The following is a 27,471-nucleotide window of genomic DNA, read 5'->3' as shown; positions in this document are numbered from 1 at the left end:
TTATTTATTGATGACAAATAGAAAAAAAAACAATTAGCTCAGCCTAGGCGTTATTTCAAAATCTAAATTCGGATCTTCCATGAGTGAAATGCCACACCCCAGAACAGTGAAAGAAATTCGCCTAAAGCAAGATGCGCATCAGTGGATAAAGGGTTAGGAATCAAGAACGCGCGCCTGCCTCCTCTCCCCGCCCCCCCCCCCCCCCACCGCCCTTTCTCCTTCCCCGGGAAATGCAGGGCTAACAGGCGACAGCCTGAGTGATGCTCGCCAGCTCTGGGCTGGTGAAAGCGCACGACCTCCCGGTCCCTGGAGCCTGCTAGTGTGTCTGGCGTGCGCAGAGCGATGGAGGCCTCCTGGCTGGAAACGCGATGGGCGCGGCCTTTATACCTGGCGTTCGTGTTCTGCCTGGCCCTGGGACTCCTGCAGGCCATCAAACTCTACCTACGAAGGCAGCGACTGCTGCGGGACCTCCGCGCCTTCCCGGCGCCTCCCACCCACTGGTTCCACGGGCACCAGAAGGTAGATGGAAGGGAAGGGGTCATAGGCGGGTGCCAGAGACAGCCTGCGGATGGCGAGGCGTCTGCTGCTTTTCCTATCTCCAGACCCTCGGTCCTACACGGACCCCCCAGCTCAGCCTTGACACTCAGCACCTTTTCATTACTCTAGAGACTTCCAGCAGCCCCACAGGGAAAGGTCACTAAAGAAGAAACAGTGGGGGGGTCGGGAGGGAGATTCTATGTATATATGTACTATATTATAAAATGCCTTCCACATATATTGTTTAAAATAGTATGTTATTATAAACAATACTTATTAATTGCATAAAATGTGCAACACTAAACACAATTGTTGGCACTCTTTAGTCCATTCTAACCAAAGAAAATTAACTTTCTTTTCCCAAGATTCTTGTGAAGCAGGGAGCTATCCCAGCCAACCTCTCAAGAAATATGATTGATTGAAATTTATCAAATAAAGAGGGAGACTGTTGCTTTTTGGTCTCTCCTGTTCTCTAACTCTGCTCCCAGTCCTGATTTTTTTTTTAATTCAACCAATTTTGAGTGGCATTTGTGTGATAGATACTAGAATTACAAAAAACAAAATGGGTCCCTACCTTCAAGGGGCCCAAGTCAGGTACAGACTTAGGCCACCAAAAGAAATGAAAATACAAAGTAGAAAAAAAGTGGATGTGTAACCGATGTGAACCTGTATTATGTATATAGGGTAAAAATGGGAGTTCATAATCCGCTTGAATCAAATGTATGAAATATGATATGTCAAGAACTTTGTAATGTTTTGAACAACTAATAAAAAAAGAAAGAAAATACAAAGTAGAGAGTGCTTCAGTGGAGGCTCATAGTCTTGGAGAATTCCTAGGAGAGGAAAGAATGTCTGTGAAGGGCTGTGCAGAATCTTAAAAGGATGGGTGGGGCATGTAGTGTTTTCATCTTCCAATGTCTTCTTCAGTTTCTTTCTTTGGTGTTCTATATTATTTTGGTTATGTGAATCCTATTTACTGCTGATCTAAATGGTCCAGGCTGATTTTGACCCTTTTCTACTACAGCTCCCTCCCCTATAGTATAGCTAACTTCCTCAGTTTCCCATGTGCTTAGATTTTCAATATCTGTTATGCTTTTTGTGGAAATAGCTTTAATAGGGCTATCACACACATCTCAGTATTTTCAAATATTAAAATATACCAAGTAATCTATCAAGCCAAATGCTTTTCTGGAGGTATTTCTCCCACAGCCCTCTCCTCCCGCTCCAATCCAGTTAGGCCTGGTACATAGCTGTTGTTCCAGGACCTCCTGTTGATGCTGTCCTGTGTCACATCTCATGTCTCCTGGACAGTATGGCTTCTTTTGTTTCCTATTTATTTCATCATTTTTATGGTTTGATTCTTGGGAATGAGTGAAGGATTTTTTGAGCTGTTAAATGGCCATAAACATTCTAATTTCAAACATGAATGGAATTAAGTTTGGCTAGGTATAGAATTCTTTAGAAATTATTTACTCTCAAGGCTGGCGTTGTGGCTCAGTGGCAGAGCACATGCCTAGCATGTGTGAGGCACTGTGTTCTATCCACAGACCACTTGAAAGTAAAATAAAGGCATTGTGTCTATCTACAACTTTAAAAAAAAGAAAGAAAGAAATTGGTTATTCCCAAGCCAGGGGGGGTGGCTCACACCTGTAATCCCAGCAGCTGCAGAGGATGAGGCAGGAGGATCATGAGTTCAAAGCCAACCTTAGCAACTTAGCAAGGCCCTAAGCAATCAACAAGACCCTGTCTCTAAATAAAATATAGAAAAGGGCTGGGGATGTGGCTTGGCCCCCTGGATTTAATCCCTGGTACCAGAAGAAAAAAAGAAAAAAAATTGTTTATTCTCAGAATTTTGAAGGCATTATTTCATTGTCTCTACCTTTCAAGATGACTATTGAAAATGCTAATAATTTTCTGATTAGTTTGTTTCAGGTTTTAATTGTATATGTTTAAGGTTAATAAAATGATGTTTTAATATATTTATCTTGATACGCATAAGAATAGTAAGGAGATTAATATAGTCAAACAAATTAGCATATCCATCATCTCATATAGTCACCTTCTCTCCTTTTCTTCCTCTTCTATCCCCTCCCAACTCCTTTTTCTTTTCCTTTAATTTTTTATTACTGCATTATAATCATATGTAAGAGTGGGATTCATAGTGATATGTTTATACATGCCCGAAATTTGATCAATTTCATTCCACAGTACCTCCCTCTGCCTGATCCCTTTCTTCTACCCTAAGGGTCTTCCTCCTATTTTTATAAGATTTCCTCTCCACTCCAACCTCACCCCTCCCCTTTTTTTTCCTCTCTCTCTAGCTTCCACATGTGAGGAAAAAAAAACATATGGCCCTTGACTTCCTGAGTCTGGCTTATTTTACTTAACATAATGTTCTCTAGTTCCTTCTTATAAGTGATATGATTTTATCTTACCTCATGGCTGAGTAACTCCATTGTGTATCTATATCATGTTCTTTATTCACTTGTCCATTGAGGGACACGAAGGCTGCTTCCCTAACTTGGCTGTTGTGAATTGCAATGCTATAAATGTAAGTATGCAATTGTTGGTAGGACTGCAAATTAAGCAGTATGGAGACTCCTCAAAAAACTAGGAATGGAACTACCATATAACCCAGCTATCCCAATTCTTAGTATTTAATCCAAAAGAACTAAAATCAGCATACTATAGTGATACAGCCACATCAATGTTTATAGCAACACAGTTCACAATAGCCAAATTATGGAACCTGTCCAGATGCTGTCAATAGACGAATGGATTAAGAAAATGTGATATACACACACGTTTTACTCAGCCATAAAAAAAGAATGAAATCATGGCATTTGCCAGTAAATGTATAGAATTAGAGAACATCATGCTAAGTGAAATAAGCCAGATTCAGAAAATCAAAGGTCAAATGTTTTCTTTCACATAGGGAAACTAGAACACCATAAGGGGGAGAAGGAAGGATCAGCTATCATAAGGATATGGGGAAGATCAGTGGAGAAGAAGAAGGAAATTGAGATGGAGGGAAGAAGGACTGGAAAGGAGAGGAAAAGCAGAATAAACTTAACAAAGTCATGCTCTGTGCATGTATAAATATACCACAGTGAATTTCAAGTATAGTATAGTATATATAGAAAGTGATATATATATATATGTATATATATATATATATATGTATATATATATATGTATATATATATATATATATATATATGATAGAAAGATAGAAAGCAAACAACCAAAAATAAATAAACAAGGAAAATAGAGAAAGGGAGGATGGGAGAGAAAGTGGGGGAAACAAGGATTGAACTGGAGTAAATCAAATACCATGCTTGTATGATTTTGTCAAAATGAACACAACTACCATGTATAACTATAATGCTCAAAAAAATGGAATACATATGTACATATATATGGTATATATATGCACTTATTTCTATGTGTAGCTATAGTATGCTACTTTAATTATTTTGGATAAATATCAAGCAGTGGAATAGCTGGGTCATATGGTGGGTCTATTTCTAGTCTTTTGAGGAGCTTCCATAATAATTTCCTTAGTGTACATATTAATTTACACTCCCACCAACAAAATGTAAGTGTTCTTTTTTGCCACTTCCTCACCAGCAATTATTATTATTGGTATTCTTGATGATTGCAGTTCTAATGGAAGTGAGATGAAATTACAATAAAGTTTCGAAGATGTCAAGCATTTTTCAGATATTTTTTGTCCATTGTTATTTCTGATTTTTGAGGAATATGTTTCATTCATTTGTCTATTTATTGGATTACTTGGTTTTTTTCAAGAGATGTTAGATTTTTTTGAATTCTTTATATATTCTAGATATTTATCCCCTGTCAGAAGAATAACTGACAAAGGTTTTCTCCCATTCTATAGTTTCTCTCTTCACACACTTATTTCTTTTGCTGTACAGAAGCTTTTCAGTTTGATGCCATAACATTTGTTAGTCCTTGGTATTATTTCCTGAGTTTTGCAGTCCTGTTAAGGAAGTTATTGAGACAGGACAAGTCCAGCCAGTTCTCTAATTTCCTTTACTTTATTTTTTCTTTTTCTTCTTTTCTTCCCTGCAGTTTCTTCAGGAAGATAAAATGGAGAAGCTTGAGGAGACTGTTGAAAAGTATCCTTATGCCTTCCCTTGTTGGGTTGGGCCCTTTCAGGCATTTTTCTTTATCTATGACCCAGACTATGCAAAGACATTTCTGAGCAGAACAGGTAAGACAAGGGGCAAATCTCAAGGACCTAATCCTCTTAGGAGTGAGATGGACATGACCCACAAGCAGGAACTGAAGCAGAGATTAGTACTGGGTCTTAAACAAAAACAAAAACAAAAGAAACAAGGGATTTTATTCATGAGGGAAAACCATGGTTAGGACACAAGCCAGCAGGTGGTCACAGCCTCATAATACTGAGTGTCCACCTGCAGGGTAGGGGGAAGCACGAAGGGAATACACCCAGAAACCCCATTCCACTCCTAGAGACCCAGACACACTCCCAAGTGACTCAAATGACAGGTGGGGACAACAATTAGATGGAATAGTGGCCAGAATGAGGACCTGTGAGACCTGTGGAATGTGGCAGGTGCAGAACCCCTATCCATTCAGAAATCTCTTGGACCCCATTTGTGTTCGTCTTCAAGGATGTCTTGAAGGTCATGTGCAAGTCTCTTCAAGGCACCTTCTAGTTGCTTGCCATATACCCCGAGGCCCCAGCCATGGGGCTCCCCAGGAAAGGCTGCTGCTGGGACACTCTCCTGGGTACTCTCTGGAAGGTTCCCACAGGCCTGGCTCTGAATGGAGAAGCTTCTGGGGCTTCTTGGGCTGGGGAAGTGGGCGTCTTTGGCAGATGGGCATGTACAAGACAAGCCAGACCAGGGAGGGCTTGCCCAGGTTGAGTGTGCCCAGCATTAACACGAGGGCTGCGAGGGCCGGTAGGGGTGGAATTCAAAGCGGTGACAGCCTGGTTCCCAGTACCGGTATGAACACTGCTGCACCCTAAACCAATTCTTCACGTGTTGCTCCTCTAGGCCAAGGTGGGAGGCCAGGGGCACCAGGGCACCCAGGGATGGAAAGGGGTCCTTCAGGAAGTGTGCTTCTAGCTCCTCTTTCTGCTGCTTGCTGGGGATTAAAATAGGCCAATCCAGGGCCTATGGGCCCAGTATACTGTGAAGGCTTTGGATATTAGCCATGGCAGCAGAGGCTCCATTCAGAGGACAGGGAGTACTGGGTCTTTATGATACCCTGGAGCAAGTGTGGAAAGGGGACAGGACTCTGACCAAGTGAACTCCTTATGTCCTTCTCAGTCCCTAGTCTAGTTCCCAACTCCAGAGTCCTTTAAAGCTGAGCTGTCATTACCAGACTGGCCTTTGCCCCTCTCATTTTTGTGACTTCCCTTTCATCAATACTCCCCACTCTCATCTGTCCTGAACATAAGCCTCCAGGGGAAGTCAGAAGTATCCCTGCCTCTGTAGGCTCAATACATAATTCTGGATCTATATCTTTCCGTTACCATCCCAACCTCCTGATTATGATCCAGTTTTTTTTAACCTTTATGTATGTACTCAGCTATGTTCTTTTGGGGGCCATGAATCAGCTGCCTCCTCTACCCACCCCTTTTCAAGGCCTCCACCGTGAATTATTCATAGCACAGAACTAACATGGCCAGTGTTTGCTCTGTCAACTTTGCAAAACAAGTGTCTCATATTCTAATCTGTTCTTCATATTCCTCATCCTTAGTAAAACCTCATAAAAGAAAAGATCCTTTCCCTGAAAGTCTCCAGGTTTCCCATCCCCCTCCTCTGATTTGTCTCAAGTTCAACTCTTAAGAAACTCCATGTCAGTGTCACAAGAGCAACAGGGGGCATTCGTGTCTCACTCTATGGTAACTGCTGGTGTGTCTCATATTTAATATACCTTTCACAAAGGATATATGTTGTGCTACTCCTGTTCTGGAAATGTGGCAATCCTCTGGCAACCACTGTTTCTGTTGGTAGAAGTGAAAATGAGGGAAGAATCTGGGTTTGGGTATCTATGTGTCTCCCGGGACTTGCTATTCTCTGACACTGAACCAAGACCTGTGTTTCCCCCTCCTCCCAGGGCTCCCATTTGCTCCTTGTGAACACAAGCAAATGGAAAAAAAAAAAATCTTCACTAACTGGTAATGAGTGCTCCCTCTAATGCTGTCTTTTGTTTGTTTCCTCTGCTTGACTCTGCAGACCCCAAGTCCCAGTACCCATACAGGTTCATGACTCCGTGTCTTGGTATGTATGTGCCAACTTGTAACCCGCTTTCCCACTAAGTCCCCTTTGCATGGTAGAGCATTTCAGAGACTCAAATCTGACCTCAAAAGTATCAAGAGTGAGGTTGATATATACTGGGAGTTATCTAGGGGAAGGTCACAGGGGAGCTTGAAGGTCAACTCAGAACTTTCTGGAAAGCCTTCTTATCCATTTCTCTCCTCAAAGTCCCATTTTCAAGGCATCATAGGGATGAACCTGTCTCCTCAATTTCTTTTTTGTTTTAATAGAGACATCACATTTTTATTGTTTGTTTTAGCCAACATTCATTGACTATGTGCATTCCAAGAACTGTTTTAAGCACTTTATATTAATAAAGCTTTTTTTTAATCCATGACATTGCTAATATGAATGAAGCAACTGAAAATGATATAATATATTCCAAACAAGACATAAATTTAAACTAAATCAGAATATCTATATTTTGTTTTTGTGTATCTAACCTACATTACCTTCTCTTTCATTAAAATTGTAGCTTCACCATTCCTACTCTGAGAGACTCCTTTGGTCTCTCTTGTTTCCTTGGATTTTTTTCTTTTTTTTTTTTTTGTAGTTCTCTTATTTTCATATGCAAATCAATAAATTTTATTCTGAAGTACAGTTTGGCAATATTCTATGAGCAGATAAATTAAGCTCTTTAGTCATATAATCGATGTGTGTGCTAGACCAGGAAAGAATTAAATGAAAGAATCTAGGCTTTGGATCCAGATCCCCTTAGATTTGAATCCTGCCCCCCATACCAGTAGACTAATTGAATGTGATTTTAAGGATGTGATTTAATCTCTCTATGCCTTAGTTTCCTCATCTTTGAAAATGAGGATAAGAATCACTGTTATAGCTGTTATGAGACAAATTAATGTGTATTTCTAGCACTTTCTGTAATGCCCAACATTGTACCAGAACCAGACCATGCATCATGAGCCTGGCATATTTTAAGCACTCAATGAATAGTGTCATTCAGACTTTCAGGTCCTTTTAAAAATAAATCCTTAATGAACACTCTGGCAATAGATTATGGTGAGGTATTAGCCTTGATAAGTGTTTACATGTGTGTCATTCATAGACCAGGGCTCAAGAGGGTGGTATCTGGAAATACAGTTCCTAGTGAATTTGTATTTCACTCATTTATGAATTGGTTTACAGTGGAGAGAAGATGGATATTTGTTGTGTTTCTACTGTGAGCTAGGGCAGGACTAGGTTTTGTATCTTATACATCTCCATAGAATCTGCATGACACAGTAAGATTGGTATTTATTATCAAAATTTATTATTGAAAAAAAATAAGCCTCAGAAAGTTTAATCAACTTCCTCAATTACTACATAGTGATTTTAGTATTACCACTCTCATTTCATCAGACTTTGAAACTCAGGATGTTAAATTCATCCATCCCAGATATAAGCAACAAAACTCACTACCATCTTAACCTATGAGCCCTTCTTTGATATTCCAATATTTCACTCCATGCTATTCTTTATCTTTCCTTTTTCTCTGATCTAATAAGTGGCATGGATTTATGTCTTTTATTTCCCAAGGAAAAGGACTCTTGAATCTAGATGGGCCCAAGTGGTTCCAGCATCGTCGGCTACTGACTCCTGGATTCCATTGTGATATCCTGAAAACATATGTCGATATGATGGCCCATTCTGTGAACACGATGTTGGTAAGTAGGGTGGGGAAGTGAAGCTCTGCTGCATTGCAAGGGGCTTCTAACTGGAATTGTATTAGGCATACATTTCATGGATAGTGAAAAATCAAAAGTCAGTTTCTGAAATTAATCCATGTATAAGTACCCACTGAAAAATAGATGTTTGTGTAAGCTTTTGCTATTTTCTTTGGGTGATTAAAATAATAATGAAAAGATCTAGTCTTCTGACTTAGATATATTCTGAGATTCTATAGCAATACACCAAGTACCAAGTAGTGATATTCATGCAGTAAGTGCTGTAGGTGACAAGTAAGAAAGCCAAGACCAGCTATGGCAGCTTCTGATTCCAGAGAGACTAAAATTTACTATGAAATATAAATTAGATGTGTGTATATGTAGATAATATGATTGAGAGAGTTCTAGATGGAGCTGGTCAACATGAACAAAGGTTTGTAGGTTGGAATGGATTTGTATGAGGGCATAAAGAACTAAGCAGAGGATTAAATATCTTCATTGAAATCCGGATATGAAGTTCCCCTTGTAGATAGTGAGGGATCACTATGAGGTGATCTACACCCCAAAGGAGAAGGAGGTCTTTGCAGAGGAGCATTCCTGGGATCGTTTCTGATTTATAGTTAGCTGTGCCCAAGCTCTACTTTTAAAAAGCTTTTAATTTTTAAATTATATTTCTTTTAATTGGATGAATAATTCATTAATACAGTTTCATCGTAAATACTTCAAACACCAAAAAGCCAAATTCCCTTCACCATCATCTCCAAAATCATTTCTGTTCCCAAGGAATCACTGTTTCCTGTTCCTCTACTGGCTTCTCAGCCAAGTTCACAGAATATCATTTAACCCCTGCCTGGATGGTGGTGAAGTCATTGGTGAGGTCATGAGGCAGAGATCCAGAGACTAACAGGTACAGAGTTAGAGAGGGAAGAGGGCACCCTCTTCCAACTCTGGTGCTGCTCAGCGACCAACACAATTTCAACCTCCATTTCTAGGAGCTATTTCTGCTTTTCCTGTTTCTCAGTCCATTTCCAGGAGTTCCTCTCATACTTCCTCTCCCTGCAGAACGGTTCCAGAGTGCACTGAACTTCAAAGACTGCTCATGCTCTCATCTCTTCTAAACGTAACATTTGTGCTCATTGTGCACGCTGTATACATGTGTTGAAATATCACATTGAGCCCCATTAATAGATTCAACTAATGGAAATTAATTAAAATATTTTTTAAAGTAGCTAATTCAGATGCAAGCTAAACTGACTAAACAATTGACACTTTGGTATAAGATTTTCAAACTCTACCTTTTATTCAGACTCCTAGTCCTTGGGAACTAGCTTAGCACTTGTAGATGCTAAACAAATGCAGGTTGACTTGAGCTTAAACATTTCCATTTATTTGCATTTTTACACAAAGAATATTTATATTGACAATTACATTTACAACTGGGGACTCTGTGCCAGTTCAGGAAAGTCAGGCAAAGCATTTCAAACCGTGTGAATAGGTCTCTTTGTGGGGGGAATTCAGGTGGGCACAGGTTGTACCTGGCTGGGAGCCAGCTCCCTGCAACTACTCCACTGCCCAGCTTCTCTCTAGCCCAGTTTCTGAATATAAAATGTTTTTGAAAATGTTGCAAGTATCTTTTAAGTACCGTTACGGTGGTTGAGAGTAGTGGCAGGGTGTCTAGCAAGTTGGGGACTGAAAGTGAAGGAAGGAAACCCTTTGTACTTACGGGGCCTGCACTAGCGATGCATATTCTACAGAACTCTGATCTATGTGGAAATAGTAATACCTGAAGGACCATTTACCAGATATGCAATTTATTACATGTTTTTTATCACTCAGCTAGATGCATATTTTTCTTCTTCAAGCCCAATATAAGCACATGGCTCATTTGCTTTCTTAACTTTGGTTCCTGAGGGGTCAAAATTGTGTCTCTTATGTTATAAAGGCAAGGTCAGGGAGGAGACTGCAAATGAAGGCATTTTGATGATAGTGATGATGTTGATCTTGACCTCCTCTGCCAGGATAAGTGGGAGAAGATTTGCAGCACTCAGGACACAGCTGTGGAGGTTTTTGAACACATCAACTTGATGGCCCTGGACATAATCATGAAATGTGCTTTCAGCCAGGAGACCAACTGCCAGATAAATGGGTCAGTGACAAGAGAGCAAAACAGATATTTGTTCATCATTATCTAAGTCAATTATTGACACAGTGTCCTAACTTTATTTTCTAGCTCCCTTGATCCTTATGTAAAAGCAACGGTTGAACTCGGCAAAATTATATTTTATCGCATGTACAATTTCTGGCACCACCATGACATAATTTTCAAATTCAGCCCTAATGGCCACCTCTTCCAAGAGTTAAGCAAAGTGCTACATCAACACACAGGTAAATAAATACATGGGTATTTCTTGGATTTGATTTGCCCAAGTCCATATATCATCATTAATTGTACTGTGGCTATCAAGAGGGATAAGCCTCAGTGTGAACAGAAAAAAATTATTGTTCTTAATGGAGCTTTTATATGGACAATGCTCAAATGAAATACAGTTTGAGTCCTTTAGAAGAGTTTGCTACATCCATAGTAGTAATTAGTCTTCTCAAGACTTCTCATTATGTTATGCAATTTTTATTATGTACATTTATTAATACAAACATAATAAGTGGACTCTTAAGATTTCAAAACATATATAACATATAGGTTTTGTGCAGTTATTGCAGTAATAATTATAAGTTAAAAGTACTCATGCAATGTAGGAATGGATGGGAGAAAGAGTAGACATGGAAATGCACCAAAAGAAGCTTGATTAAAAAATATGTTTATGTTAGCAAAGTGTAAACTCAAAAATTAAAATAGAATAAATTTTTAAGCAATTCAACATTACTTTTCATAAGTAGCATAATAGAGAATACTCACCCAGAAATCTATCCTTCATGGACTCCATTATTAACTAGCAGTATGACTTTGGACAGTTACTGCTTTGTTTCAAAGTCATCTGAAAAAATGGTGATTTAAAAATAAACCTATCTCATAGGTTTCTGGTGATGATGAGTGTCCTAATACATGTAAAAGGTTTAGGATGGTACCTGGCACTGGATAAATATTAAATATAAAGTATAGTTACTATATCAAATATCTTTGCCCCCAGGAAACTTTCAAGACTCACCAATACATGCATATTCACACTTACATATACACATAGATACTATAAGGAGGACATTCAGTAAAGCAGGTTAGAAACAATTTAAGATACAAGTGGGCATTATATCTTTATAGCAATAGTCCTCAAATGTTTTTGCATCATGGATCACAGAAAATATTAACTTTTATATGGTTCATTGGAGTAAACAGGAGTGGATTTGAGGACAGCTACATATGACTTTGATGATTCTTTACATTTTCATTATGTATAATTATGATGAAAAAACAAAATCAAAAGTATTAGAGAAAATATTAAGTGTCCAGGTTGTTGAAAACTTTAAAAACAAAACATTTTCAGTTGTGCATGCCATAGTCCCAGTAACTTGGGATGCTGACGCAAGAGGATTGCAAGTTCAAGGCAGTCTCAGCAACTTATCGAGGTGCTGAGAACTCTGTGAGACCCTGTCTCTAAATAAAATACAAAATAGGGCTGGGGTGTGGCTTAGTGGTTGAGTGCCCCTGAGTTCAATCCCTGGTACCTCCAAAAAAAATTTTTTTTAAATAACCTGCTGGGGATTTTAATTGTGAGTATGTTGAATCTAAAAATCAAGTAGGGAAGAAGAAGTGACATCTTGACAATATTGAGTCTTCCTATCTATATACATACATGGAATATTTTTTCATTTATCTAGATAAATTTTATTTTTTTCTTCAGGTTTTTAAAGCATTCCTCATAATGGATTTGCACATCTTTTGTTACATTTATACTAAGTATTATGTTTTTCAGAACTAATGTACATAATATTCTGTTTTTAATTTCAAATGCCAAATGTTTGTTGGTAGTATATAAAAAATCACTTCTATTTATTAACTTCATATCCTACAACCTTGTCATAATTACTTACTAGTTTCAGGTGTTTTTTTGTTGAATCTTGGAGATTTTTCTACTATAATATCATCTGTGGATAAACATAGTTCTGTTTATTCTTTTCTAATCTGTATACTTTATATTACTTTGTCTTATTGTATCAGCAAGGATTTCCAGGAAGATATTGAATAGGAGACATCATTGTTTTATTCCTGACTTTATTGAAAATATCAACTTTCTCGTCATTATCTGTGATATACACTTTTAGGGGTTTTGTAGATATTCTTTGTCAAGGTGAGGAAGTTTTCCTTCTGTTCCCAATTTGCTGGGATTTCTTTTAAACATGAATAAGTGTTAAATTTTGACAAATGGCTTTTCTGTATTTACTGATTAATCGTACTCTTTCTTCTTTCCGCTGTTAATTAATAAGTTACATTGATTGATTTTCAAATATTGAACCAGCCTTGCCCACCTGGAGTAAATACCACTTTTGTTGAATTTTTGCATCTATGTTCATGAGAGGTATCAGTCTGTGGTTTTCTTGTAATATCTCTGTCTTATTTAGGTATGAAGGTAATGCTGGCTTCATAAAATGAGTTAAAGTATTCTACTTCTATTTTATGGAAGACACTGTATAGAATTAATTTGATTTCTTCCTTAAATGTTTGGTAGAGTTCACTAGTGAGATTATCTGGGCCTGTTTTTTTTTTTCCTGTTCTGGAAGGTTCTTAATTATTGATTTAGTTTCTTTCGTGGATACAGACCTCTTTTAATCTGTCTCTCATGTGAGTTTTTTGAAGATTTTATCTTTCAAGGATTTAGTCCATTTCATCTGGGTTGTTTCTTTATTGGGTGAAGTATTCCACATATGTCAATTAGATTCAGTTGATAGATGGTATTGTTGGTTTTAACTGTGTGCTTCCTGATTTTTCTACACTGGATTTATAATAGAGAGACAGTGAAGTATCCAAATATTCTATCAGTTTTTGCCTCTTGTATTTGGATGCTTGTTGTTATGCATACACATTAAGGATTTTTGATGTGCTCTTAGAGAATTAACCTCGTCATCATTATAAAAAACTTTCTTTATCTGGTGCCTTTCCTTGCTCTGAAGTTTATTCTGCCTGGAATGAATATAAATACTCCAGCCTTCGTTTGCTTATTTATTATGGTTTACCTTTCTTCATTTCTTTACTTTTAATCTGTATGTATCTTTATATTTAAGGTAAGTTTCTTATAGACAACATGCTGTGTCTCATTTTTATGTACTCTGACACTCCATCTTTCAATTGGTACATTTAGATCACTGGTGCTTAAAAGAGATAAATGATATATATAGTTGGATTAGTAGCTACCAGATTTTTTACTGCTTTCTACTCACTGTTTTTGTTCTTTTCCTACCTTTTATGGGATTTTAATAAAGTTCTTTTTTTTACATTTATTTATTTTTTTAATGTGGTGCTGAGAATCAAACCCAGTGCCCCACACATGCCAAGTAAGCTCCCTACCACTGAGCCACAACCCCAGCCCACCTTATGTAGTTTTTAATTCAGTGTTTTCTATGACTCAATTTTTTTCCCTTCTGTCAGCATATCAATCATACATCTTGCTTTTGTCAGTGGCCATACATATCCACAGTTAATCCAAATCTACTTTCCAGTAACACTACACTACTTCACTGGTAGTGCAAGCACCTTCTGGCGGAGTATTTCCGATTCCTCCCTCCTGTCCCGCTATAGCATTACTTGCCATTTATTCCACTTATCTGGAAAATATAATCATTAAATATATTGTTGCTGAAATCACTTGAGACAAACTGTAATCTGTTAGCTCAGTTAAAAATAGGAAAATCAAAAGACCTACATTTTACCTTCACTTATCCCCTAACGCTCCTTTCTTTGTGCAGATCTGAACTTCTGGTCTGTATCATTTTCCTTCTTGCTGAAGAACTTCTTTTTAACATTTCTTACAAAATATTTCTACTGTAACAAATTTACTCAATTTTATATGCCTTAGAAAGTGCTCCTTAATTTTTAAAAATGATTTCTCTGGGTACAAAATTCTAGGTTAATGGGATTTTTTTTTCTGTCAACACTTCAAACATTTCACTACACTTTCTTTTTGCTTGCCTAGTTTCTAACAAGAAGTCCAATGTGATTCTTATGCTTGGTCCTCTATAAATAAGGTGTTTTTCCTGTGTTTTCTTTAATGATTTCCTGTATGTTTTGTGCAGTTTGAATATGCTGTGCATATGTGTATTTTTATATCATCCTATATGGCATTCTCTGAGTTCCTTGGATCTGTGATTTGGTGTTATTAATTTTGGAAAGTTCTCAGTCATTTATTGCTTCAAATATTTCTGTTTCTTTCCTCCTTCTCCGTGTGTGTGTGTGTGTGTGTGTGTGTGTGTGTGTAGAGGTAGGTAGCACCTTCATATTTTTATCCATTTCTTCTATGAAAGTAACTTATTTTTCTGTTTCTATTTCAGTCGATTTTGTTACATTACTTTCCATTTTATTTGAGTTTTAGAATATATGTGAGTAGCAGGAAATAGTCAATTGTAACTCAAAAATATTTCTGCAAATAAAAGTTATTTTCCTATTACACTGGAGGCCTTTGACTTAAACATATGCAGGCAGATTTACCTTTGTGCTGCCTGATGGGAGTTATAATTATAGATTATTTAGGTAATAAAAGAGTTGGTTCTGATGGGCATGAGACAAAATGGCCTAGTAGAAGAACCCTTTGAGGAATTTGGCAAGTCACAAGAGTGAAGGCAACAAAGGGGAAACTATTCCAAGGAGAGAAAGAAGAGAAACTCCAGGAATCAATAAATGAGTGACAGAAAGCCTAAAATGCATAGAAACAGAGGAAAGGCAACTCTGAGTAAAGTACAAAGCATTTTACAACCTCAGCCCTGACTCCCCAGCTGAGGGAGGTGAACCCAACCCTGCAAGCCCAAGGTAAAATGGTCTGTTACTTGAAGTATATATCTTCTTAGAGATTGTCTTGTGATATCATGACTTTTAGTACTAAAAAATGAATCTTGTTTTAATAAGTTTTGTTCAAATTCTACTTTGTCCAATATCAAGATTACAACCCTGCTTCCTTGTCATTTCTGATTGTCTGGTATAATCTCACCTATCCTTTTATGTTTAGCCATCCAGAATTACTTTGTTTTAGGTATGTTTCTTCTATGCAGCACATAGTTGCATTTTATTTTATGAGCCAGTTTTAAGATCTTTTTATTTCAATAAGCAAATCACTCTCATTCTCATTCATTGAAATGACTATTATACATGGTCACAATGCTGTCATATAATTATGTTATCATTACTGTGTGTATTATGGTATAATTACTGTATTTATTTATTAAAGTTGTCATAACAAATGATCACAAACTAGAACAGATGTTTAGAACAGACTTTTTCTCTATCACAGTTCTGGAGGCTACAACTACAAAGTATTGGCAGGGCCATGTTTCCTTGGGAAGGCTCTAGAGAAGGCTCTTGCCTTCTCCTTCTACCTCCTAGTGTCTGCTGATGATCCTTGGCATTCCTCAGCTTGCAAATGCATCACTATTATTTCTGCCTGTCTTCAAATGGTTAATTTCTCTCTGTTTCCAAATTCCTCTCTTCTTTTAATAATACAAGTCATTGAGGTAGGTCCTATTCTAATCCAATACAACTTTATCATAACTTGATTGCTTCCACAAAGACTATATTTTTGAAATAAGGCCTCCTTCACAGCTCTTAGTAGATATGAATTTGGGGGAGACATTATTCAATCCACTATATAGTTTCTTCATACAGCATGTCATCTTTGGTCTTTTTAAATATACTGCCTTTGATATTTAAGTTGTTTATATTTTTTAATTTTTTATTTGTTCTTTTTAGATACCCATGACAGACGAGTGTATTTTGACATATTATACATACATGGAGTATAAAGATGTTTATGTTTTTGTTCTGAAGCTACCATAGTATTTGTTTCCTTTGTAGAATCCTTAGTCTCCTACTTTTCTTTATTTAACCTTTTACTGTTCTAAGAGGTCTAGCTTGCCAGTTTTTGTATTGTGGTAAAATGTATATAATTTAGCATTTGCCATCTTAACCTTTTGCAAGTATACACTTCAGTGACTTCAAGTATATTGACATAGTTGAGCAACCAACTGCTCTTTTAATGAAGTAGTCATCTCTGTAGATTCCTCAGAATGGGTTCATGAGCACAACATTCCATGAGTTCTTCCATGTTTTAAACAAGTTTTTTTCTATAGCCTTGATACTGTAAGGACAGTTTGTCTACATATAAAATATTTATCTCATACTTTGTTTCCTTGAGTTTCTTGGAAATGTTCTACTATTGTCTTGATTTCTTTACTGTTTGTCTCAAGTTTGAGCTAGCCCAATTTTCTCTTCCCTAAAACTCATTTAATCTTTTTGTCAGAAGTCTCTGAGGATTTTTTTCCTCTGTCTTTAATGTCAAATATTTTTACTAGGTATATATCACAATTGGTCATTCTGTTCCATTTTTTCCAGGCAGAGACTAGGTCCTTTAATATAGAGATTTTAATTTTTTATTTCTAGAAATTTTTCTTGGATTATGGTTTTAACTATAGCTCTGTTCCATATGTTTTTGTGGTTTTCCTTTTGGTCCCTTCGAACAAGCATGTGTTGGAGGTGGGGGGTTATTTGTTTATTCTTGGTCATTTTTCCATTGTTTTGCATATCTTCTATTTCATCTGATAATTTTCCTGAAGATGATATTTCAGAGGAAAAAAAGAATGATTGATCATTTGAATCTAAATTTGAAATTATCTTAATTATATTGCTTGCCTACTGATATAAACTATGTCTTTGGTTTGTAGATTTTACTTTGGAACTTTGATCAAAAGTTGTCCATTTGATGGAAAAATAAATCATCTGTGAAAATTAAATCAACTTAAATGTAATGTACCCAGTCTGGTCTCTGAAAAGCCAGCAAAATCTGAAGTTATTCATGGGCCCTGACTTACTTTATAATTTACTTGACTTTGATTGACTTTGCTGCCACTTTGGTAACGGGGAGATATTATTCTACCCAGAAAAGGTAATCCAGGACAGAAAAAAAACCCTCAAGGCTGGAATGAAGCAGGATAACACTCAAAAGAAAAAGTACCAGGATTTCCTGGATATTATCCTTTCTGCCCAGGTAAATCTTCCAAATATCTTAGCCTAATTAATCATCCAGTTAACTATGTGTGTAGGTGGATAAGAGGGGATGGGGTGGGGAAAAAAGCAAAGCTGATCCAATAAATTTAACAGTACTTTGAATTGAGAGGTTGGCTCCATGAAGGTTGGGGTAAGGATAGAATTCTGCAACTGTCACTAGACATAGTCATTGAAGACTAAATTATGTATTTGACAGGATTGGGGATTATATAGATATATGGAGTTTAGGGAATCAAAGGAAAATGGGTCACATGAGTAAGCATGTAAAAAGAGAAGGAGTTGGCACTGGAAAATCTGGATAGATCTGGGAGTCTGAAGAGAATTCCTTGGGTCTGATGAGTGGAAAGCACTTTGCAGTCTGCTTTTCCTATCTAATGTTGGTTCTCCTTTATGCTCTGAGTGAGATGTCACTCATAGAATATATTTGTTGAACTGAATTAAAATTGAAACTTTTTTTAAATCTCTAAGTTTTCCCCTAGAGCCATTAATTTTAATTGGGTCTCCAAAGATCTGTAAACTCGCATCTCATTAAAACACCTCTACTGTACATTCTAGGCTGAAAATGAAGACAGCTTCTCCAATGCTGACCTGCGGTCCGAGGTGAACACGTTCATGTTGGCTGGGCATGACACCTCGGCCGTGAGCCTCTCCTGGCTCCTCTACTGCCTGGCTCTGAACCCTGAGCATCAGGAGAGATGCCGGGAAGAGATCAGGAGCATCCTAGGGGACGGGTCTTCCATCACCTGGTAAGATCTACCTCTCTAGTCATTTCATTCTAGTTCTCTCCCTGGGATTCTGGGGTATTTTTGCCCTGGTTCCTTAATAATGACAGTGACTCATGATATGTGCATGTGGAAGCAGAAGAGGTAGGCTGTTTCTCTGTTCTTTCTCAAGAAAGCCCCAAGTAAGTGCCTTGTCTTTTGCAAAAGTTCATTCATCCAGAAATTGTCATTGCTTTTCTATTCAGTGGTGTATAAAATGACCCATTTCTTTCTTTCACCTAATCTCTGGCACATTGGAAATGAGGACCTGACCGGAGGCTAGCATTTAGAGTTTGAATGGTTGGGCCCAAGTGGAACTCCTGAGAGAGCTGAATGAACAGCTGCATCATTTAAGACTCATTGTGGACACTCTCAACCATCCCCTTGTCATCAGTTTCATTCCTCGAGGTGACTTTGGACTTTGAACATGGTATTCAGTAGGGAGATTTGATGTGGGCTCTGCCCTCAGTGAGCTCACTGTCTAATGCAGACACAGACCTCCATGGGACAAATTGAAATATAGCATGATAAGGACAATGATAGAGATATGTGCTAGCCACCAGAAAGACTTAGAAGACAGGCACCTAGCCTGGCATGGGGGCTCAAAGTGATTTCCTTAGAATGAGTAGAAGTTAACCACATGGAAAACTTCAACTCTACTTTGCTAGGTTTAAGCGTATCTTGTTATTAATAAAGTCCATCTTATGGATTTACTCCTCAAATATGCTGTTTGCAAAGAAACAACATGTTTCTGACATAAATCACACCCTTCATCCTGCCTGGTGCAAAGGAGCAGAAAGATAGAAATTCTAAGGATCACTGAGCCACATGACTAGGAAAACAAACATTGTATTTCATATGAGAAGATTAGCTCAATTGAAATATTTGTAAAGCAAAATTTGAAGTTATAAAGGTATAGTAGAACTATCATTTTATAAGGAATTATAATGATTTATTAACACAAATTAAAGGCTTAATTTATATAGCATAAAATACAAAATTGGGCAGTCATTTTTATTTTTTGCTGGGGGTGGGGTGGGGTGGGGTGGGGGATGGTACTAGGGATTGAACTCAGGGGCACTCAACCTCTGAGCACATCCCCAGCCTTATTTTTTGTGTTTTATTAAGAGACAGGGTCTCACTGAGTTGCTTAGTGCCTCACTTTTGCTGAAGCTGGCTTTGAACTCACCTTTCTCCTGGCTCATCCTCCCAAGCTACTGGGATTACAAACATGCACCACCTCATCCAGCTCATTTTTATTTTTAACTGACAAATATGCTCATGATGTTTTGATACTTGTATAACTTGTGGGATAACTAAATCAATCAGTGGGTATATCTATTAACTTACATACTTATTTTTGGTGATGAGACATTTCAAACCTATCCACTTAGCAGTTTTCAAGTATACAACAAATTGTATGTTGTACTTGCAATGCTACCATAGAATTGCATGATGTGCAATGTATCTCCTGAATTTATTTCTCCTATCTAACCAAAGTTTTGTATCCTTTGACTAGTATCTCCTAGTCCTCAGACCCCTGAAGCACCATTCTACTCTCTGCTTCTAGGAATTCAACTTCTTCAGATTCCTCACGTGATTGAGATCATATGGTCTTTGTCTTTCTGTGCCTGTTTTATTTCACTTAGCATAATGTCCTCCAAGTTTTTCCATGTTTTTGCAAATGATAAGATTTCCTTCTTTTTTAATATACTTTTAGTTGTAGATGACACAATACATTTATTTTGTTTTCATGTGGTGCTAAAGATTGAACACAATGCCTTCCACATGCAAGGCAAGCACTCTACCACTGAGCTACAACCCCAGCCCAAGATTTCCTTCTTTTTAAGAGCTAGATGGTTTCCTATTGTGTATGTATGCCACGTTTTCTCTATCCATTCATCTGATGATGGACACTTAGGTTGACTCCATATCTGGGTTATTGTGAATAATGCTGCAATGAAGATGGGAATGCAAATGTCTCTTTGACATACTGATTTTGCTTCCTTTTGATATATATCTGGAAATGATATTTTTGGATCATATGGTCATTCTATTTGCAATTTTTAATGGAACTTTCATACTTCTTCCTATAGGACTGCATTAATTTTCATTGCCACTGATAGTGTACAAATGTTCCCTTTTCTCCACATCCCCACCAATGTTTATCTTTCTTTTTTATTTTATGATAGCCATTCTAACATGGTTAGGTGATATCTCATTGTGGTTTTAATTTGCATTTCTCTGATGATTAGTGATGTTGAACATGTTTTTTGTATGCCTGTGGCCATTTGTATGTCTTTGAGAAATAGTGTATTCAGGTTCTTTGCCCATTTTTTAATTGGATTATTTGTTTTCTTGATACTGAATTGTGTCAGTTATTATACATTTTGGATATTATTCCCTTATCATATATATGGTTTGTAAATCTTGTCTCCCATTTTTTAGGCTGTCTCTTCACCTTGTTGATTGTTTCCTTTGTTATGCATAAGCTTTTTGGTTGATGCAAACTCATTTGTCTGATTTTGCTTCTGTTGTCTGTGTTTAGAAAACTATATGTAAAAAAAAAAATGCTGTCAAGACATGTCAAGAATCTTCTCCCTTTTGTTTTTTTAGTAGTCTTATAGTTTCAGGTTTTAAATTTAAGTCTTTAATCCATTTTGAGTTGATTTTTTTATATGGGGTTAAATAAAGTTCTAATTTTATTCTTCTGCATGTGCACATCTGGTTTTATCAATACCATTTCTGCCATTTCTCCACAGTGTGTTCCTGGCATCTTTGCTGAAGAACAAAATGTCTTTTTTTACTGTCACATGTATTTATAGTAATGACATTGGGATGTGGTATTCTGAGAATTTACATTTCCTCTAACAGGTGCTGCAATCATTCTGCAAAAAGCAATTTCTGGGAAAGCTGGATAGTTGTCCAAGTTTTTCCATTTGGCTCCTTGTCAGACCATTTCTATGTTGGATTAAAATTCTTTCCTAGTTTTTTTTTTTTTTTTTTTTTTTTTTGCACCATGATTGAGGTGGGCAATTTTTTTCTTAATTATATAAAGTGCCAGTGTAAGAATTATTTTTTTTATCCTTAGCTTAAGGAAAGAGTTCAAAACTAAAATTTCATATTACCAAATGGACAAATTCTGCATTCACAGTAAGTAATAAGAAAAGAAAATACGGGCTGGGGTTGTAGCTCAGTAGCAGAGTGCTTGCTTAGCATGTGTGAGGCACAGGGTTTGATTTTCAGCACCATATATAAATAAATAAAATAAAGGTCCATTGACAACTAAAAATATACTTAAAAAAAGAAAAGAAAATACAAATACAATAAAGTGAATAGAATAAATATATATGCAGTTATTACTTTTGAACCAAACTGACTAACTAGAATGCAAATTAAAAATACAACTTTATTCTTCTGCTGACACTTCAGACTTGCTCTATGGAGGAAGTTCTTTCATCTCCAGGACAGAATCCTGAGAACGCATAGAGGTCTCATCCATTTAAATCACAAGAGTAGTCTCATGTCCATGATTGAACTGTCCAGCCCCATATAATAGTGAGACCTTCAAATGCTCATCCTCTTGGAGCATCTCCCTCCATCCCAGTTTGGCACTTCTTTGGGCCTGGAAGCCAACAGAGAGTGAGGACTTTTTTGCTGTCTTGTCCTTACTGATCAGCTCCTCCCCTACCTGGAAGCTGCTCTTTCTGACTCTTCCAGGAATGATTGGGGCTGGGGAGAAAAGAAGGGGAAAAGGTCTGTAACTACCATGATCTGTTCAGGGGGGTTGGTGGATATTTAATGCTTCCCTTTCTCTCACATCTGTGGGTCTCTTGGAGACTCCATGATTCCCAGGGAATTCTGGTCCTGGGCAGAGCCTTTCTCCAGCTGAATCTGGAGCTCTCTCTCCCTCCCTCTGGTTGGTTTGTTGGTCCATAGGACACATTGGCACATTTCTACTGTGCAGCTGCTCTCCCCTGCCTCTCTGTCCATTCTGAGCCTCTCTTATCAGTCCTGTTGTGCTCCCCAAACTCCAGGGAGCACTCGTCAGACCATCCGAGTTGCCCTAGTGAAGCTTCCCTTTGTGTGTTGGAGATGGGCCAGCACCCTCTTCCATTCTCCATGGCACTCCAGTATTCCAACAATTCTCTTTAAAGGATGTTTTTTTCTCTATTAAACTTCTCTAGCCTCTTCTCCTCATTCCTTAGTTATTCCTTATACATTCTTGCCAGGGTAAGAAGAATTACTCTTTTTTTTATCCTAAGCTTAAGGAAAATGTTCAAAACTAAAACTAGAATTTCACATTACCAAATGGCCAATATGATGAGCTAAGGGTTGCAAAATTGGTTTTCAGAAATCTCCTTGGCAAGCCTTTTGCTGTTAGATGAACACCTCATTATATAATGAGGGTATGTGGCCCCTCTTTTTTTTCCTCTACCTCTGGGACCTCACCTGATCCTGAGGTGGAAAGTCCCATTTTAATGATCTTATACATAAACCTATGACAAATAACTTTAACCTGAGAGTAGTGTGTATTAGGAACAAACAAAAGATAGGAAAATATCATTATTTACAACCAGATATGAAGTCTGAGACCCTTCCCTCCCTCCCTCGTCCTCACAGGGACCAGCTGGGTGAGATGTCGTACACCACAATGTGCATCAAGGAGATGTTCCGATTGATTCCTCCAGTCCTGTCCATTTCCAGAGAACTCAGCAAGCCCCTTACCTTCCCAGATGGACGCTCCTTGCCTGCAGGTCTTTGTATTCTTTTCCTAAGCAGTTCCTAGAGACCATGGGATCTTGGGGACCACAATGACAATGATTGGTGGGTTTCTACCCTCAGAGCCTCTGGCTTATGGTTAGGCATCTATCAATAGCTCAGAGGATAATTCCTTGATCAGATTTCAGTTTCAGTGACTCTCCCAAGGCACGCAGCCAGTTACTGCAAAGCTAAGCTCATAACCTACATTTCCAGAATCCAGCCCAGGCTTTCTCCCATTGTAAGGTGTTGTTTCTAAGATAATATTTGTTAGGCTGAATTTGAGACCCAGATGAGACTTCATGGGAGATGAGCATCATTATCTTATTCTGAGAGACCCAGAGGGATTTACTTTTTGCCTCATCATCATAATATCACCCTAAGTTTGAAACATTTAATATACATAGGGCCTTTAAACATTTTCTCATTTTCACCCCTTGTAATTTGACTTCTACAGTGTTTTACAGTTTTTAAAAAAAATTTAAAATACTTTTGATGTCACCAATAACCTGGGAGAACCCCAATGTACCGATGAGATTAACTGATATAAGCAAAGCTAAAATTCATGCAGAGGCCCCATACTCCAAGCTTAGACTTCTGGACCGGGCATATAAGATGCAGTGGGATCACACAAGACATTCTTTCACTGTCTGCTTTAGTGCCCCACTAACTGCCTTAGGAAGCTAGTCAACGGGATTGCTTGTGGAAAACACCGACAACCTGTCCTGTAACTTGTTTGATAGATCCAGAATTAATTTACCAGAATTATTTCTAGTAACAAAATAAGTCTCAAATTCTCCTTTGTCTTTTTTATCCCCAAACTATATGAATATTTGCCAAAATTCCCCATTTTCCATGTCAGAACTGCATCAACAAAAATTGGCCACTGGATCTGCATGATACAATTATAGTTCTGTTCTTAACATACCCAAGTTGTTGCTAGTGGGTGCAACATATTCCATTTACAGACATTTAAGTAATTTCTAAATGTGGAAAAAAACATAAGCATAGTTTAGCACTTTGATATGACACCAAGAGCTCCCTATAATAAAATCATGAATTAAGTAAATCATTGCCCTGAAAACTAGGGTATAAATCCAAGTCTCCTCTTTCCCTGTGTCCCTCTCTGGTGGCATCAGCTTTGCCACACAGCTCTGCCAGGAGCTAGCTCTCCTTCCAGAATAAAAGTCTTTCAGAGGAACAGTTTAGCAGTAGTCCAGTTTGTTCTTTCTCCTGTATTCTTCTTTATTTCCCTCCTGCCTCAGGAATCACCGTGGTTCTCAGTATCTGGGGTCTTCATCACAATCCTGCTGTCTGGAAAAGCCCAAAGGTATGACTCTCTTCCAACAGACATACTTCAGAGTACAAACGCTACCCAATTTATTTGGGGGAGCTGAGCATGAACTTGGCTCTACAGTTTAAGCAAATAGCTGAAAGCAATCAAAAAATAGACATAAAACTCCAAAATGAATAGAACTTGACCACTAATGGGAACTTACCCTCTTTCCCCACTCTTGCTTTACCTTTGCTTTGAATGAACAGATTGACATAATGCCACACAATCTGCTCTAAATTGCTGCAATTTCTATTTCAGCCATTTCCCTGTAAAGCTCTACCAAGCATTTACTTAGATATCTCCAAGACTGAGACCTGACAATAGAGTTATTCAGGAAACTCCGTCTCTCTTTTGCAGGATGGAACAATAGAGATCCTATCAGAAAATGAATGACACGCTCAAGTTGGGTGATTTGAATGTGTTGTAAGGAACTATTATGAGGATGTGGGCAGGGTTTAGGAAAAGCACATTAGAACAGACATCTGCCAGAAGTGTTTATCTCTTCTAGGCCTGATGATACCCAGGAGGGAGGGTTACAGAACCTGGAGAGAATGAACTTCAAGGGGAAAGGCCATCAGATAGGAGCTGTGGTAGAGATGCAGCCAAGCTGAGGCAGCAGGCAGAGAGGAGCCAGGGAGTAAATACAGGGAACTCCATCCTCCCACTCTCCAGAGCCCTTATCAGTGTCTATTATTGTCCAAACCCAATGGAAAACCACGTGTGTCAGCTTCCTGGGGCCCAGAATAGTCTGGGAAATAGAGAGAGAGAAAGAGGATCTAGACAGGCAAAAAAGAGATGTGTTGCAGCATTGAGTTCCTTGATTCAATATTTTTGAAACTCAAGTACTCAAGTACCAGTCCTATCTTTACATATGCCAGCAGGGTTTCAGCTCTAACCTGGTCTACCTGTCCTGGTAATTAATAACTATGGAATTATGTGGCTTTGACTTCTACATGAGTGCACTCTCACTTCCAAAGTAAGAATAATGCCACTTGTCATATTTTTGCTTCCCCTTTACTCTGACTAGCAGACAAGTCAATTGGTAGCCAAAGTCTGCAGGTCTAGAGGTGTATTGTGAGGGAAGCAGCTCCTAGCCTACACTGAGCTACTGCACACTTGAGCGTGGCTAATCAGGATTGAGATATGTACTTTAAAGACGTAGTAAAAAACAATGTGAAGTATTTCCTTAATAATCATTTATACTAATTATATTTTGGAACAATAGAATTTGGGGGTTAAATAAATTCTACTCTAAAGAGTAATTTCATCTTTTTAAAAGGTGCCTACCAAGGCATTTTAAATTGCATATGAGGTTTACATTGTTTCTGTTGAGCAGTATGTGGTAATTTTAAGAAATATGTTAATGTTGTTTTGGGGATGGTTGTGGGGTTGTCTTCTTATTGCAGATCTTTGACCCATTGAGATTTACAAAGGAGAATTCTGATCAGAGACACCCTTATGCCTTCTTACCATTCTCATCTGGACCAAGGTGAGGACAATATGAAGTTGCTGAAAATATACAAAAATGTTCAGTTAGGAGTCACTTCCTTTAGACCCTCAGGTCTATAAATTCTTCCATGGAACCTCATTGTCTCATAAGGCAGATCTTGTTTTTTTTTTTTTAAAAAAAAAAACAACTCTGAAAGGATCAGTGAGTTTCACAAAGGATAACATGATTATCTTCACATCTTATGTAGCCATGCCTCAGAAAGAGATCATACAATGTAAACTATTGCTCATGGACACCATGGAGTCCATCATCAATGCAGAAGAAACAGGTAATTCCAACTGCCATCTTATGTAGGGATGACATCATGTTGGAGCCTCCCATCCATCTTCTTACAGGGAACAACATAAGGCTAGAGTCCAAAAGTTTCAGTGGCATTTAATGTGAAAATGTTACTTTACTATAAACTTTAGACTTGTTATTCTAGAAATTTATTAGAGTCAGGAGGAATATCATTGCTCCAAGCACTACTTTCTCTTCCTCTGTGTCTTCAGGAACTGCATCGGGGAGCAGTTTGCCATGCTGGAGTTAAAGGTGTCCATTGCCTTGATTCTGCTCCACTTCAAAGTGACTCCAGACCTCACCAGGCCTCCTGTCTTCTCAAACCACATTATCCTCAAACCCAAGCATGGAATCCATTTGCACCTGAAGAAATTCCCTGAGTGCTAGATCCACAAGTACAATGACTTAATATACTTTGTTTTTAAGTTACATTTACAGTTAATGGTTCAAGCAAATAGAGAGGAATCAACATGCGGTAAGAGGGTTGGAGATAGATGGATTAAGGGATATTCCCTAAGGACATTTCCAGGTAACTCCTAACACTGTTTGTTTGTGTGATTCCAACTATCATTAATACTATATACCAAGCACTTTGCTAAGTGACTTCCAAACATATTCTGTTGTTTTTTTAAAAAGTTTTTAGAATTACATGATAGATGAATATATAAATATTTGCTGTAAAAGAAATTCAACATTAGAAAAGCATGTAGAATAAATTAAAAATTTCATTTTACCTTGCCCATACTGAATGCCCTGACCAATCCTACTACCTTTAAAAAAAAGAATAATTTGGTATGTATTATTTCATATTTTTTCCTATATATTTCACATATATACACATAGGAATGCATTCTTACCAATGGGTTCATATCAATATTGTTCTTGCTTTTCTCACTTAATAAAAGTCTATCTCATTCCAAGGATTTATGGTTTTCTATAATATGAATATTCTATTACTTATTTGACTATTTTCCTCATTAGATATATAAGTTATTATAATTTTTAAAATGTATCTATTGGCCATTTATGTGCCTATTAGCCATTTATCTTTGATTTGTTCTCTGTGATTTGTCTACACATCATCTGTTTGTT

General features: G+C 37.7%; 1 protein-coding gene across 1 annotated transcript; it reads left to right on the top strand.

Annotated features, from left to right (window-relative positions):
• Positions 1-342: 342 nt before the first annotated feature.
• Positions 343-26,766, top strand: CYP4X1 (cytochrome P450 family 4 subfamily X member 1; the record flags this gene model as incomplete). The annotated part of the gene is made up of 12 exons (XM_081305230.1): positions 343-519; positions 4,633-4,774; positions 6,774-6,818; positions 8,388-8,515; positions 10,534-10,661; positions 10,746-10,900; positions 17,606-17,712; positions 18,288-18,478; positions 23,117-23,250; positions 24,520-24,584; positions 25,997-26,079; positions 26,592-26,766. The coding sequence occupies 12 exons, from the start codon at positions 343-345 to the stop codon at positions 26,764-26,766; spliced, it is 1,530 nt and encodes a 509-aa protein (XP_081161356.1).
• Positions 26,767-27,471: the final 705 nt, after the last annotated feature.

The sequence above is a fragment of the Spermophilus citellus genome (assembly GCF_964194105.1).
Source record: "Spermophilus citellus genome assembly, chromosome: 9".
Lineage (NCBI taxonomy): Eukaryota > Metazoa > Chordata > Mammalia > Rodentia > Sciuridae > Spermophilus > Spermophilus citellus.
Note: the sequence above shows the minus strand (reverse complement) of the source record. Positions and strands in the feature narration are given on the sequence as shown.